This window comes from Haliotis cracherodii, unplaced genomic scaffold (genome assembly GCF_022045235.1).
Source record: "Haliotis cracherodii isolate W230 unplaced genomic scaffold, xgHalCrac1.p SCAF_14, whole genome shotgun sequence".
Classification (NCBI taxonomy): Eukaryota; Metazoa; Mollusca; class Gastropoda; order Lepetellida; family Haliotidae; genus Haliotis; species Haliotis cracherodii.
The window spans coordinates 32174593-32189069 of NW_027266269.1; the positions used below are offsets into that span (position 1 = coordinate 32174593).

A 14477-nucleotide genomic window follows, 5' to 3' on the forward strand; every position below is an offset into this window, starting at 1 on the left:
GGGGGCATGGGTGGCCCAGTCGTCTAAGGCGCCGTGATTCGCTGTGCAGAGTTGCGTCCCTTGGGCGCGCCAGAAACCTATGATTGTGGGTTCCATTCCCGGTTCGCCCTGATTATGTTTCTAGGTTTGTCAGCACCATACCCGTGCTCGTGGGTTTCACCAAAGATAAATGTCTGACACCTGCATCACTTTGGGCTGACACGCTGTGATATAACTGGAATACTGTTAAAAGCAGCGTTAAACCAAACTCACTCACTCACTCACTCTGAGACCTGCATCACCTCAGGCTTTCCTCCCACATTAACATGATTAAGCTGACATGCCGTGATATAAATGGAATACTGTTAAAAGAGCGTTAAACCCAACTCACTCACTCATTCATAGTAACTAGATCATATGGATTGTTATGGTTGGTGAGCACCCCGTTCCTTAAAGCAGGGTTAGAAATTGGCACTAGTCCTGTAGTCCTTGCCAAACTGCCCAGTAGTAAAGGTATCCTAAGGACTAGTAGAAATTAGCCATTTTTAAAGGTTTTGCTATATGTTATCATTATAAGGACTAGTGGACTGAAACTGTTAGTTTCTACCGCTGTTAAAGTGACCTCCATGCTACGATTCTTTTAAGTCAATGTGTAAGTTTGGGAGTTGTGATCATCTTAATGCTAAGGTCACTTTGTTGAATGGTGCACAGATGTCTGAGGTTTGGTTATTTGATTGATGGTGTGTCATGATCTGTGAGTTGCTTGTTTGTTTGTTGTTTATTATAGCTAAAATGGATAGAATCATCATTAAACCGCCTGCATGTTATCAGAAATGAGCGGGCCACTGTAACTTGATAATGCCATCATATTGCTTGATGACTGGCCATTATCAAGCCCGTTCTTAGGTGACGTCACAGGGTAGGGATAGGTGACGTCACATTCAATAGTGACGTCATCTGGTTTGTTCTATGAAGTTTCCATATTTGTAAACGTGGGTCAGTGGCATTCCTGTTGATTGCAGTAAATGTTTCAAAATTGATATTGTTGTTTCTTTTTATTTGAAAACAAATTCCATCCATTTTAGCTATAAAAAACGGTAACGCTCTTTTTTAGGGGATTATCATTTGCAGAAGCCCGAGGTCGTCGGGCTGTTAATGGAAGACCTCGGGCTCCTGCAAAAGATAATCCCCTGAAAAAGAGGGTTACCCTTATAATGCTGCTTTCAGCAATATTATTATTACAGCTATATGATGGCGGTCTGTAAATAATTGAGTCTGGACCAGACAATCCAGTGACTGACATCATGAGCATTGATCCACGCAATTGGGATACAATGACATGCATCAACCAAGTCAGTGAGCCTAACTACCCGATCCCGTTAGTCGCCTCGACAAGCATGATCGCCTGAAATGGAAGCATTTCAACTTATGTTTGCATGTCTTAAAATTTGAGATAAGTTTTCTGATTGTTTTTAGTTTACCAGATTTCACTGTTGACACAGCTTGCTAATTACAGCGCAATGTCTGATAATATGCGGTCCCTATTTTTCAGATGGCCTTGACCTCTAATTGATGTGCATGGCCGGACTGTGGGACGTCGAGGATGCGGCTGAAACGTACTCACCTGGTGACCGTCGTCATCGGTGTCTTCCTCTCCTGGAATATTCTCACATACTACATGCTGGTTTCTAAGCAACCAGGAAAAGTGAGTATACAACTTCATAGAATTGATAGACCGCCTCCGTGGTCTAGTGGTAGAGCGTCACGATCCTCGGCCGCGTCATACCAAAAGACTTTAAAAGATGGTACTTATCAGTGGTGGAATTGATTTATTTTTCACAACTCTGTGAAAATCATTTACACACCTGTTTATTTGTACAGTTTCGGCTGTTCAAAGCAGTAATTATCAATTGAAGGCAAGCGATTAAGTGGATGAAGTTAAGACACTTGTCCTCAATTTACACCCTCAATTAACCCTTCTTTGAGGTGCGACGACGACAGTGAGAGAATTCAGGCTAAATGCTTATTACGAACTGATGGATATAACGAACTGAAGCCCATTTCGTGTGTCTCCTGTCGTGATATTGCTTAAATTTTGCTAAAAGTTGCGCAAAACCACACTCGCTAGCTGGCTCACTTGCTGGCTCACTGGCTCACTCACTCACTCACTCACTCACTCGTGGCGTGGGGTGTTGCTCATAATATCAGTCACTGGTTTGTCTTACCAATAGTCCATTATTTACATTTATTGGTTGGATTAACACTGAATGCGACATTAAACAACAAACAGACCCGTGAAGATCCGAGGTAGAATAGGTCTTCAGCACCCCATGCTTTCCGTAAAAGACGACTATGCTTGTCGTAAGAGGCGACTAACGAGATCGAGTGGTCAGGCTCGCTGACTTGGTTGAAGCTTGTCATCGATCCCAACTACATGGATTGATGCTCATGATGTCAATCGTTGGATTGTCTGGTCCAGAATCCATTATTTACAGACCGCCGTCATATAGCGGGAATATTGCTCAGCGTTTAACAACACACAAACAAACAATCAATCTGGCCTTGAAAAATATGCTCTTTATATCTTATACATTGCAAAATTATGTTAGCCCACCTCCTATTTTAAAAATTCCTTGATCCGTTCTTGAAATTAAAGGGAGCCATCAAGTGGAGCCAAAAGGTTGGAAGTCCTAAAGTCATGTGACCTGCTCATGACATGCAATGACATATGGGTAGAAAACGTGAACACTGTTAAGATTAAGCAGCACTTGCAATGAGCACTGATTGGCTACCTGTAAAGCTCTGCATTAATTATCCCCCATGCAATCTTGCCAATATTTAGGAAGCAATCCTTTTGCAACAGACCTTTGCCCTGTTCAGTAGTGTGATTTTACATATGTATGATATTACCATAGAGTGTAATAACCTTTCAGCTTTGCACGTGTATTTTTGTAATAGTATTTCTCCGTGTTGATTAGTCAGTTGAAGGAATATGATGTCAGTTTGCTCCACTGCATACTGGGGATGTCACAATATGATATATAATGTGATACAAACAGTCATGTTCTAATATCAGCAAAAATAAAAGACACGCTTCACAAGGGGGAGTTATTAAACGTGTCCAGTCAACTCCTCTTCTATCTCTAAAATCACTATCAGAATTTCAGGAGCCATGTCTAAAATAATCTCAGCACATTCACTGCGTTTCATCAGACCCACCATAAACCTACTTCGTCACTTTACCTCGGTCCCCCGGAAACCCTGGAAGTGACACTTTTATTAATGGGTCACCTTCTACAGACCAACTAGCGCTGACCTCCCTCTGATGCCTCTCGCATCAATCTTTCCCCGATTTTCAAACTGCCTCTTGCCTACTGCTCTCAATCTCTTTAAATTTACCCGGAGTATTGATGAGCCATTTTATCCAGCTCAACCTTTCTACAGTGTCCCACAGGACGCTGCATTCTCCATTTCCATCATTAAGAAAGAAACCCAAGTTGCCTGTAAGGACGGGGCAGAAAAAATGAAGCACGTATCGCGTTTATAAACGTTGTGTCTTGTTCGTCTCCCTGGGAGGCAGTGAAGAAGCTTTGGTCCCTGCTAGGAGGGAGGTTGAAAAATGGAGGCTTTTTCAGGAGATTGTGGAATAAATCAATGACTTGCTTATTAAACACTCACGAAACAAGGCTTAGCGTTACGGCGGAGAGGGGCAGGCCTCGGGATTCATCACTTCTATGGGGACTTGGGTAATTAACCCTTTCAGAGATAAGTCCTGATTGTTGGAGGTAGAGGGGTCATTAGCAATGAAGTAAATCCTATCTGAGATGAGTTGGGGAGGGAGTGATGGCTGGAGACACGTTGTGGCTCCTCTGATAGACGTCTCCCAGGACTTGTTAATGTAGTGATGTCTAGAATCTGGCTTAGGTAGGTAGGTAGGTAGGTAGGTAGGTAGGTAGGTAGGTAGGTAGGTAGGTAGGTAGGTAGGTAGGTAGGTAGGTAGGTAGGTAGGTAGGTAGGTAGGTAGTGTGCTGGCTGGGGACTTGTTGATGCAGTGATGTCTAGAATCTGGCTTAGGTAGGTAGGTAGGTAGGTAGGTAGTGTGCTGGCTGGGGACTTGTTGATGCAGTGATGTCTAGAATCTGGCTTAGTGTGTCCAGATAGACAGACAGACAGACAGACAGACAGACAGACTTGTTCATGAAGTGATGTCTAAAATCTGGCTGAGTGTGACAGACAGACAGACAGAGCATGTTGATGCAGTCTAGCAGTCTAGAATCGCCCGTGGTAGAGCGTCCACTCGGAGAGCGGAAGGTCAGGGGTTCGATCCCTGGCTGCGTCATACCAAAAGACGTTAAAAGATGGTCAGTATACTCTGTCTGAGTGGGGTATTCATGTTATACTGCGGCATGATATCTCAGTGGGCTAGCACTATAAAATCAGCATTAGTCTGGACTAGTACAAGCAGACACACACACACTTGTCGCTACGCAAGTGCAGTAATCTTGAAAGTCACGTTAAAACCCATTTCACCTCAGACCATCTATCGTCATATGAGACAAGCTGTGATACAAGGAATCAACATTGTTGGAAGTAATGATTGCTCGGTAATAGTTGTCAACACACTGATTACTTTGTGTTCTGATTGCTCCAAATGCTTAGTATTCATTTCACTAACTCTAACTAATGAATAGACCATCTTGACATGATTATAGTGAGAAGACACAGCCATTGCTTTAGGCGTCTCTCTTGACAGCGTCCTCTTTTCATTAGGCCGCCCATAATCTGACTTGATTTACTCCGCCATGATAGCTTCCCATTAACACACTGCAGCCTGCAAAATCTCGGAAAGAATGACCCTGTCAGTTTCAATAAACTAACTTTTTCGAAATTAAATGCAAGCGCCAGGATTTAAGAGAAATTGCATGATTATTTAATAATACAGTAAACTGTGTTTAAAGCGAGCACTCTTTTGACGAACTGACAGTCATTACGGAATGTTTTTTCGGTCACGGTCAATGACTATTTTCTCACAGAAATGCTTATAACGAACTACGGTGATAACAAACGAAAATTAATGGTCCCTTTGAGGTCGTTATGACCTTAGTTTGCTGTAGATGTATTGTGGTGTAACTAGTGCTGTTGTGGAAGTGTATGAGTGAGTGAGTGTGTGAGTGAGTGAGTGAGTGAGTGTGTGAGTGAGTGAGTGAGTGAGTGAGTGAGTGAGTGAGTGAGTGAGTGAGTATGGTTTTACGCCGCTTTTAGCAATATTCCAGCAATATCACGGCGGGGGACACCAGAAATGGGCTTCACACATTGTACCCATGACGGGAATCGAACTCGGGTCTTCGGTGTGACGAGCGAACACTTTAACCCCTAGGCTACCCAACCGCCCCTGGAAGTGTATGACGGTACATGAGGCTATAAGATCCGAGGTAGAATAGGTCTTCAGCAACCCATGCTTGCCGTAAAAGGCGACTATGCTTGTCGTAAAAGGCGACTCACGGGATCGGGTGGTCAGATGTTCGATGCTGAGGATTTTAATGAAAACATTTGTCATTTGATTTTACATTTCATTATATTATGTTCAAATGCAAAATAAATTTCTAGCGAGAAACATTCATATGTTACAATCTAAATGGAAGATGTATTAATAAAACCCTGAATATTAATATAAAATCCGGCCACATTATAACATATTATATTGCAAATGTTCTTGGGATATTATCATGATTATAACATCCCTGTTTATTAGATTTAACCTGACGGGAGAACAATAGGAAGGCATCACTGGAGGTTTATAAATTCTGGTAAAGTGTTAGACATGATTTGTCTGTGCAATAAGGGTAGGGTAGCTTTCTGGTTAAAAATATAGCTCATCATACCAAAGTCATGGGTTTGATTCCCGGCATGGGGGTCTTGTGTGAACCCTATTTCTGGTATTCCCCACCATGACTTTCCTAAAAGCAGTGTGAAACGATGTATTTATTGTACTGATTCACTGGTGTGCTAGACTAACATTTAGTCTCTGAAATCTTATATTACACAATATCCTTCTTGACTCTAAAAATTAAAACAAAATTCCCTATGCTGATGTGGCATGGAGCTAGTTAGAGCTGGCTAGACTTGCATTTGTATGCATTTCTAGATTTAATTTTTTTCATAAAATAAATATATTCCACAGTCATGGTGCAGGACTACTGGCATGCCTGCCATATTTTCTAAATATTGTTGAAGACAGAATAATGTCGTAATCACAGAAATGTCGCTTTAAAATAAAATAAAACTGACAGATTCGAATTTGGCAAAGATGTATGGGCTTCTTTTAATTTTCTCTTTACCAGTTTAACTTTTGACTTACGACAGTTAAAATGCTCCGATCGTGGAATGGGACTCGAGGCAGGACCTCAGTACAGTGCTGGCCACGTGTCAGACAGGATGTCTTGACGTGTAATCCAATGATTTTCATTAACTGAACTCACTTTACTGCTGAGGTATGGGTGTTGTCTCTAGAGGGTTTGCAGGGCAATATCAGATGATTTATTGATTGGCTAAATGGCCGAAGTATTTCCTGCAAGCTTTTAGATAATTAAAAGTCATCAGTGGAACACGGCATGGTTGGTTCCGTCTTCCAAGGTGCTGTGCAGAGTTGCGTCTGCTGCCAGGCATGCTAGGAACCTGTCATTGTGGGTTTGAATCCCAGATTGGCCCTGGTTATGTTTCTAGGTTTATCAGCCTGTACTTGTTGGTTTAATGAAAGTTGTTGGTTGATAGTTTGTTGTTTAAAGCGCACTCAGCAATATTCCAGCTATATGATGGCGGTCTGTAAATAATCGAGTCTCGACCAGACAATCCAGTTATTGATATCATGAGCATCGACTCATGCAATTGGGATTGATGACATGCATCAACCAAGTCAGCGAGCCTGACCACCCGATCCCGTTAGTCGCCTTTTACGACAAGCATAGTCACCTTTTATGGCAAGCATGGGTTGCCGAAGACCTATTCTACCCCGGAATCTTCACGGGTCTTCATGAACGTGGTAAACGTGTAAGAGATGCTTGACTGTTCAAAGCGGCGTTAAAACAAACTGTTAATAATCCAGTAAGGTGGTTGGCAGCATCGCTTGCTCACTCACTCACTCACTCACTCACTCACTCACTCTAAATGACCGCCTCCGTGATCTAGTGGTAGAGCGTCCGCCCGGAGAGCGGAAGGTCCGGGGTTTGATAACCCGGCTGCGTCATACCAAAAGACGTTAAAAGATTGTACTTGTTGTTACCCTATCTGGCGCTCGGCATTAAGGGGCTAAAACAAGGACTGGTCGGCTTGGAGTCAGTACACTGTGTCTGAGTGGGGTATTCATATTAAACTGCGGCATGGTATCTCGGTGAGCTAGCACTATAAATCAGCATCAGTCCAGACTAGTACAAGCAGCCACACAGACACACACACGTATATGCACGTCGCTATATAAGTGCAATAATCGCGACGTTAAACCCCATTTCACCTCACCTCAGCTCACTCTAAATTTACATGTCGATGTATTTCTCACCAGAAGCCTGTGAGTTTATTCAGGGCCTGCAGCTTATAGCGAGACCCCTGAAGATCCGTGGTATTATAGGTCTTCAGCAACCCATGCATGTCGTAAGAGGCGACTTACGAGATCGGGTGGTCAGGCTCACTGACTTGGTGGAAGCTTGTCATCGAACACAATTGCGTGGATAGATGCCTATGATATCAATCACTGGATTCTATGGTCCAGACTCGACTATTTACAGACTGCTGTCATACAGCAGTAGAAACTAACAGGTTTGATCCACTAGTCCTTGTAATGATAACAGGTAGCAAAACCCTTAAAAATTGCAAATTTCTACTAGTCCTTATGATACCTTAACTATTGAGCAGTTTAGCAAGGACTATAGGACTAGGGCCAATTTCTAACGTTGTCATATAGCTGGAATATTGCTGTGCGGCGTAAAACAACAAACCAACCAAACTAACCTACCGTAATCGACGCAATAAGCGCCTCGCTCTAATAAGCGCCCACGGCGATATTTGTTAATATATTGGCAAGTGAACAATCCCAATTAGCACCCCTTCCGACTGATCAATGTACACAAGACTTATCTATTCGTGTATAATACGCACTCGTGTACAATTATGGGCAATTAAATTCTGGAAAATATATCTGTCGTGCATAATACACATAGACTCTTCGTTTGTATCATTTCAGGCTGTCAGCATAAACCACGAAGTTTACAATCTTTCAACTCTGTTTTTACTCTCTAAAATTATATTCTAATAAGAGCCCCCTATTTCTAATTTTGAGAGCACCCTGGGTGCTTATTACGTCGAATACGGTAATTGCGATCTCAGCAAGTGTGATTAAAGTGCCCTGTAGTATTCCCCCAAGTGAAACAGTTCCCTCATCATGGAATAGGCAGTATTTTCACCACAAAGATAATTATGGCAACACCATGTAATGTGTAAACAGTGAATATAAGGGACAAGAGATCTCTGCCAAGAGCACAGTCGATTGTACAATTCCGACTGTATCATGGGCATGTGTTTATGAATTACTATCAAATAGTGATGATACCAGGTGTTCTCGAAAAGACGAGCATATCCTGCTCCTCCGGTGGCACCCATCACAAACACATGCAAAGGCAAGTCAATTGTTCCTCTTAAAAAAAACAAGAGTCGTATGACGTTCTTTGAAATTTTGATAGAAAGCGCATGCTCGATTGTATCTCAAAAGTTGTAAATGTAATCACCAAAGGCTGGAGCTGCTGGAATATTGCTCGACTTGAAGGGAAAGTTGACAAGTGGAAGGTTGAATCATCCCTCGTTGTACAGCCTTGTGGAGAGTGTTTTGTCACTCTGAATCTTTATTCTTAGATCTAAATATGAAACAGATGAGGCGGTCTCACTGGTCTCCTTTATTTCTAGTTCAGCTAGGTGGGTAAATCAGGGGAAAAGAATTGGCTATTTGATGGTTATTGTACGATATCAGATCATATATATATATAAGGTTAAGCTTATTTATTATTTCTGTTTGACAATTGTGTGGATCAATGCTCATGATGTCAATCACTGGATTGTCTGGTCGGACTCAACTTTTAAGACTGCCTTCATATTGCTGGAATATTGCAGAGTGCGGCGTTAAACAACACACATACAAACAAAACAAACAAGCCTAGTGACCTAGATGCGTACATATGTGCTCACAGTACAGTATACATGGTATATCATGTGACATGTCGAGGAGTACACAAAGCCGATGTTCACAGATTACAGGCTAGTTACTGATGAAATGGGAGTCTAGCGATGACGGTCTGTGAGATCTCTGGCTGTGAGGTGTCCTGTGTCGTGTGATTAACAACAGTTAAGTAGGGGAGATCTTGTGTAACTCTAGAGCGGATGGATTGAGGCGTCATCATTGCAGGCATGTTTCAGTGACTGACTTGGTTTTGTTGGGAAGATGCTTTCTGATAATTGGGCAGAAATAGAGAATCCGACCCGAGTGTCTTTTGATATCAAATATATATCAACACGAGTTGATAAAAGTGGAAAAACTCTGAGGTTTGCTGAGGTTTTTTTTCTACTTTTATCAACGAGTGTTGATATATTTGATATCAAAAGACACGAGGGTGAGATTTTATTTATCATCCAACATCATTCTTCCAACTTTTTCAGTTTGTAGAAAGTAATAAGCAGTGTCTTATGTGTGAAAAGTACTGCAAACAGCTTCAGTAGCAGAGCCATTAGTGATGTCATTTGATTGTGACGTCATGGTAACCAATGATGTCACAATGGTCTGCAAAGCATTGTGATGCAATTTCATTGCAGCGATATCTACAGTATAGATATCTCCATTGACCCAAGTGATATCTCCTTTGGGAGCCAGTTTTGGATGATAAGAGCTGCTCTGCTACAGAATGGAGGCCATGTTGTAGGGATCGTATGCCCTGTGTCACGAGACCCGTGAAGATCCGGGTAGAATAGGTCTTCAGCAACCCATGCTTGCCGTAAAAGGCAACTATGCTTGTCGTGAGAGGCGACTAACGGGATCGGGTGGTCAGGCTCGCTGACTTGGTTGATGCATGTCATCGATCCCAATTGAGTGGATCGATGCTCATGATATTAATCACTTGATTGTCTGTCCCAGACTCTATTATTTACAGACCGCTGTCATATAGCTGGAATATTGCTGAGTGCGGCATAAAACAACAAACCAACCAACCCTGTGTCACGAGATTAGCACAGATAGCATGAGGGACTGGAATATTGTAATGGACTAATATGATGCCATGCTTGTTGCTATTCAGAAATAGTAAATGTATATTTCCTGTTTGTAGTTGGGGGCATGGTTGGCCCAGTCATCTAAGGCGCCATGATTCGCTGTGCAGAGTTGCGTCCCTTGGGCACACCAGAAACCTATGATTGTAGGTTCTAATTCCGGTTCGCCCTGATTATGTTTCTAGGTTTGTCAGCACCATACCCATGCTCGTGGGTTTCACCGAAGTGGTAAACGTCTGAGACCTGCATCACTTCGGGCTTTCCTCCAAAATTAAGCTGACATGCAGCGATACGACTGGAATACTGTTAAAAGCGACGTAAAACCCAACTCAATCACTCACTGTTTGTAGTTAGTTGACTCAACCCGTTTTACACTGTATTAGTGACCATGAAGAGACTTTGACCTTGACCTTAGTTATGACCTTGACCTTCACCTCATGACCTTGGTCTCTGTTTCAGGTCACTGATGTTCAAGGAAAAGAAGCTTTAGAATCACGGCTTGGTAAACTTGAGAAGGACTTATCAAGTCAGCTTGCAGAAAATGAGGAGCTACTTCAAAAGCTTCGCCATCTCAAGGAGGAGGCAGGTTAGCGCAGAGAGGGTTTATTACACTGTTCAAAGTGCCTGGGGCACGGGTATTTTCTTTAAATGACTATGGTTAATCTTTCAAGGCTGGTGGGTATTGCAATCATCCAGACCGCACCATGGTCTGGTGGTAGATCGCCACCCGGAGAACGGAAGGTCCAGGGTTCGATCCCGGCTGTGTTAACCAAAAGCCGTTAAAAGATGGTATTTGTTGTAACCCTGTCTGGCGCTCGGCATTAAGGGGCTAAAACAAGGACTGGTCAGATTGGAGTCAGTATACTGTGTCTGAGTGGGTTAGTTGTGTTAAACTGCGGCATGGTATCTCAGTGAGCTAGCACTATAAATCGGCATCAGTCCGGACTAGTACAAACAACCACACACACACGTGCATGCACGTCACTATGTAAGTGCAACAATCTTGGACGCGACATTAAACCCTGTTTCACCTCACCTCACAGTCATCCAATTGTGGGGGTTCTTCAGCTAGTTTTGAGTAGCATATTTCTAGTATGTCATCACTGTACACAAGCTTGTGGGTTCCCCATAGTGGCAACCATTTTAGACCTGAATCCAGGGATTTATCTGATACGTATTGCGATATATTGTGATATATTGCGATACATATTGCGATATATATTGCAATATCCGTATTGTGTTGCTTATTGCGATATAATGCAATATCTGTATTCTGATACATATTGCGATATATTGTGATATATTGTGGTATGTATTGCGATATATTGGGACATCTGTATTCTGATATGTCTTGCGATTTATTGCGAGCTATTGAGACCAAAGTGGTGCCAAACCTATGATTTCCCCTCTTGTCAAAGTCAGCATGGTCAGACGCTGCCATTTTGTAGTCATGGATACAGGGGAGATAACAATGTGACAGAAAAATCACTTCTGAGTCACTTGTCAATCACAGGATTGTCTGGTCCAGACTTGATTATTTACGGACCACCGTCATGTAGCTGGAGTGCGGTGTTAGACAACAAACGAAGAATGGGTTGTTTTTTTCGCCTTTCAGACCAGAGAAAAAATGTTCCGGTCAGAGATAACAAGGATGAGGCTCACCCGAACCAGATCGCCATCCTGATGATCGCGTGTGACCGGGTGACTGTTAGCCGCAGTCTCGACCAGCTCATAAAGTGAGGAACCAGGATATGTTTTGTGCTTTATTACCATGGTTATACATCTGGCGACCCCAAAAGTAGAAAAAAATATTCCAGTTTTACATGTTTTAAGGCTGGTTTTGTTATCTCAGAGCCTGATAAATATACTTATACAAATCTCAAATTTGTATCCCTGAGGTGATAACTGGTCAACAACTCATCAATGTAGGACGGTACTTCAAGGACTTGTGTGCGACTTTGCTAAAAGCGGCATAAAACCATACTCACTCACTCACTCACTCACTCGTTGTAGATATCGTCCACCTGGTGACAAGTTCCCGATAGTGGTCAGCCAGGACTGCGGCCATCAACAGACGGCGGATGTCATAGACGGATATGTCAAGAAACAACTTGTCAAACATGTCAAAGTAAGCGAGTCACATCCAATGGTCTGTACTTCACAGTTATATTTTTGTCGCTCACTGTCCTCTCATGAAGATCCGGGGTAGAATAGGTCTTCAGCAACCCATGCTTGTCATTAAAGGCGACTACGCTTGTTGTAAGAGGCGACTAACGGGATCGGGTGGTCAGGCTCGCTGACTTGGTTCATACATGTCATCGGTCCCAATTGAGTGGATCGATGCTCATGATATTAATCAATGGATTGTCTGGTCCAGGCTTGATTATTTACAGACCGCCGTCATATAGCTGGAACATTGCTGAGTGCGGTGTTAAACATCAAACAAGCAAACACTAACAATGTCAATCTTTTGTGATGCTAAAAGGCTGTATTTGTTTCAGCAACCTAATTTAGCCAACATCAACCTTCCCTGGCCACAGAAGAAGTTTGTTGGCTACTATAAAATAGCCCGCCATTACAAGTGGGCTTTAAACCAGATATTTATGGTCTTCAACTATTCCACAGCCATCATTGTAGAAGGTAAGATCCTCTGTCGGTGATGTTGTGGCCCCCATGGTTGAAGTGATGAGGTGGGGTTTCCAATTATCAGCTGGTCTCGTGAAGACCCGGGGTAGAATAGGTCTTCAGCAACCCATAGTTGCTGTAAAAGGCGACTAACAGGATCAGGTGGTCAGGCTTGCTGACATGGTTGATGCATGTCATCATATCCAAATTGCATAGATTGATGCTCATGTTGTCAATCACTGGATTGTCTGGTCCAGACTTGATTACTTACGGACTGCTGTCATATAGATGGAATATTGCTGAGTGCTGCGTTAAACAAACAAACATAAACAAACAAACATACAAACAAACAGTTATCAGCTGACAGAGCACACAGCCAGCATAAGTCATTCTAATACTGTCTTTGTTTGCCAGCCATGGAATCTGTAATCTGTAATCTGTAATCTGTTACTGAAGCTATCAGTATAGATGTAATAAATACTAACTACATCAAAACAGTGACTGAGTTTTAGCAGCCGGAGTGACAGTCAAGTGACTTTATGTTGTGGTGCATCGTCTGTCCCTCCAGTCGTCTGTCAGGTTGTTGCATCATTCAATTACTGTGTGATCCCCTTATTTTCTAGTGTCACTGCATTGTTTCACATCTTTCCTGAAACATCTTTACTCCAGTGGAGTTAAAACTGTGCTATGTTATGTTTAGCTTATCAATAACACTGGACATTATATGAAAGTAGACATCTGTCAAAATGAGATCAATGAGATCAATGCCCTCTGTCGATATTGCCAAAAGATACACAGGTATTCAAAACATAAAGAAACAGCTTCCATTTTTCAAGGGGGGCGGTCGGGTAGCCTAGTGGTTAAACCGTTCGATCGTCACGCCGAAGACCTGGGTTCGATTCCGGACATGGGTACAATGTGTGAAGCCCATTTCTGGTGTCCCCCGACATGAAACTGCTGGAATATTGCTAAAAGTGTCGTAAAATCATACTCACTCACTCACTCACTCACTCACTCACTTTTCAAGGTGTACTCTCAAGGACTTCACGTAAGGCTTCCCTCCACATTAAGCTGATACGCCGTGATAGAACAGGAATACTGTTCAAATACTGTGTTAAACCTCACTCACTCACTCACCTTTGCTTCATTGCAGACGATTTAGACATATCACCAGATTTCTTTGAGTACTTTGCTGCGACGCACCGTGTGATGAAGACTGACCCCATGTTGTGGTGCGTGTCTGCCTGGAACGACAACGGCAAGGAGAACATGGTTTCTGAGAACTCTGGTAGGTGGATGGGTAAACAGAACGTCAGGGAGACGTGTTTTCTTTCCAGGGTGCCACAGGGCACTAATAAAGGTGTTTTGTCGTGCCTTTTGGAACTAAGTGTGCCCACAAGAACAATACCGTTCAGTGTTGATAATTAAGCATGAAAGTCTAGGGGTCCATGTCATGGGGTTACAAACCTAGTGCTCCCTAGATTCACATACGTACCACAGGAGACTCCAAGGATCCCCGGATCCGTCCTTAAAGGGACAGGACGTCAACCATTCTGACGCTTTGTTTGTAAACA

The 14477-nt window shown here is 42.7% G+C and overlaps 1 protein-coding gene across 1 annotated transcript in view; it reads left to right on the forward strand.

Annotated features, from left to right (window-relative positions):
• Positions 1-14477, forward strand: part of LOC139460729 (alpha-1,3-mannosyl-glycoprotein 2-beta-N-acetylglucosaminyltransferase-like) — a 60897-nt gene that overhangs the window by 39592 nt on the left and 6828 nt on the right. Inside the window, exons 2-7 of the mRNA XM_071242207.1 lie at positions 1532-1684; positions 10738-10864; positions 11894-12014; positions 12292-12406; positions 12780-12918; positions 14057-14191. Of these exons, the coding sequence (XP_071098308.1) occupies positions 1583-1684; positions 10738-10864; positions 11894-12014; positions 12292-12406; positions 12780-12918; positions 14057-14191 (739 nt within the window). The 5' untranslated portion in view covers positions 1532-1582. The remainder of the gene's footprint in view (positions 1-1531; positions 1685-10737; positions 10865-11893; positions 12015-12291; positions 12407-12779; positions 12919-14056; positions 14192-14477) is intronic.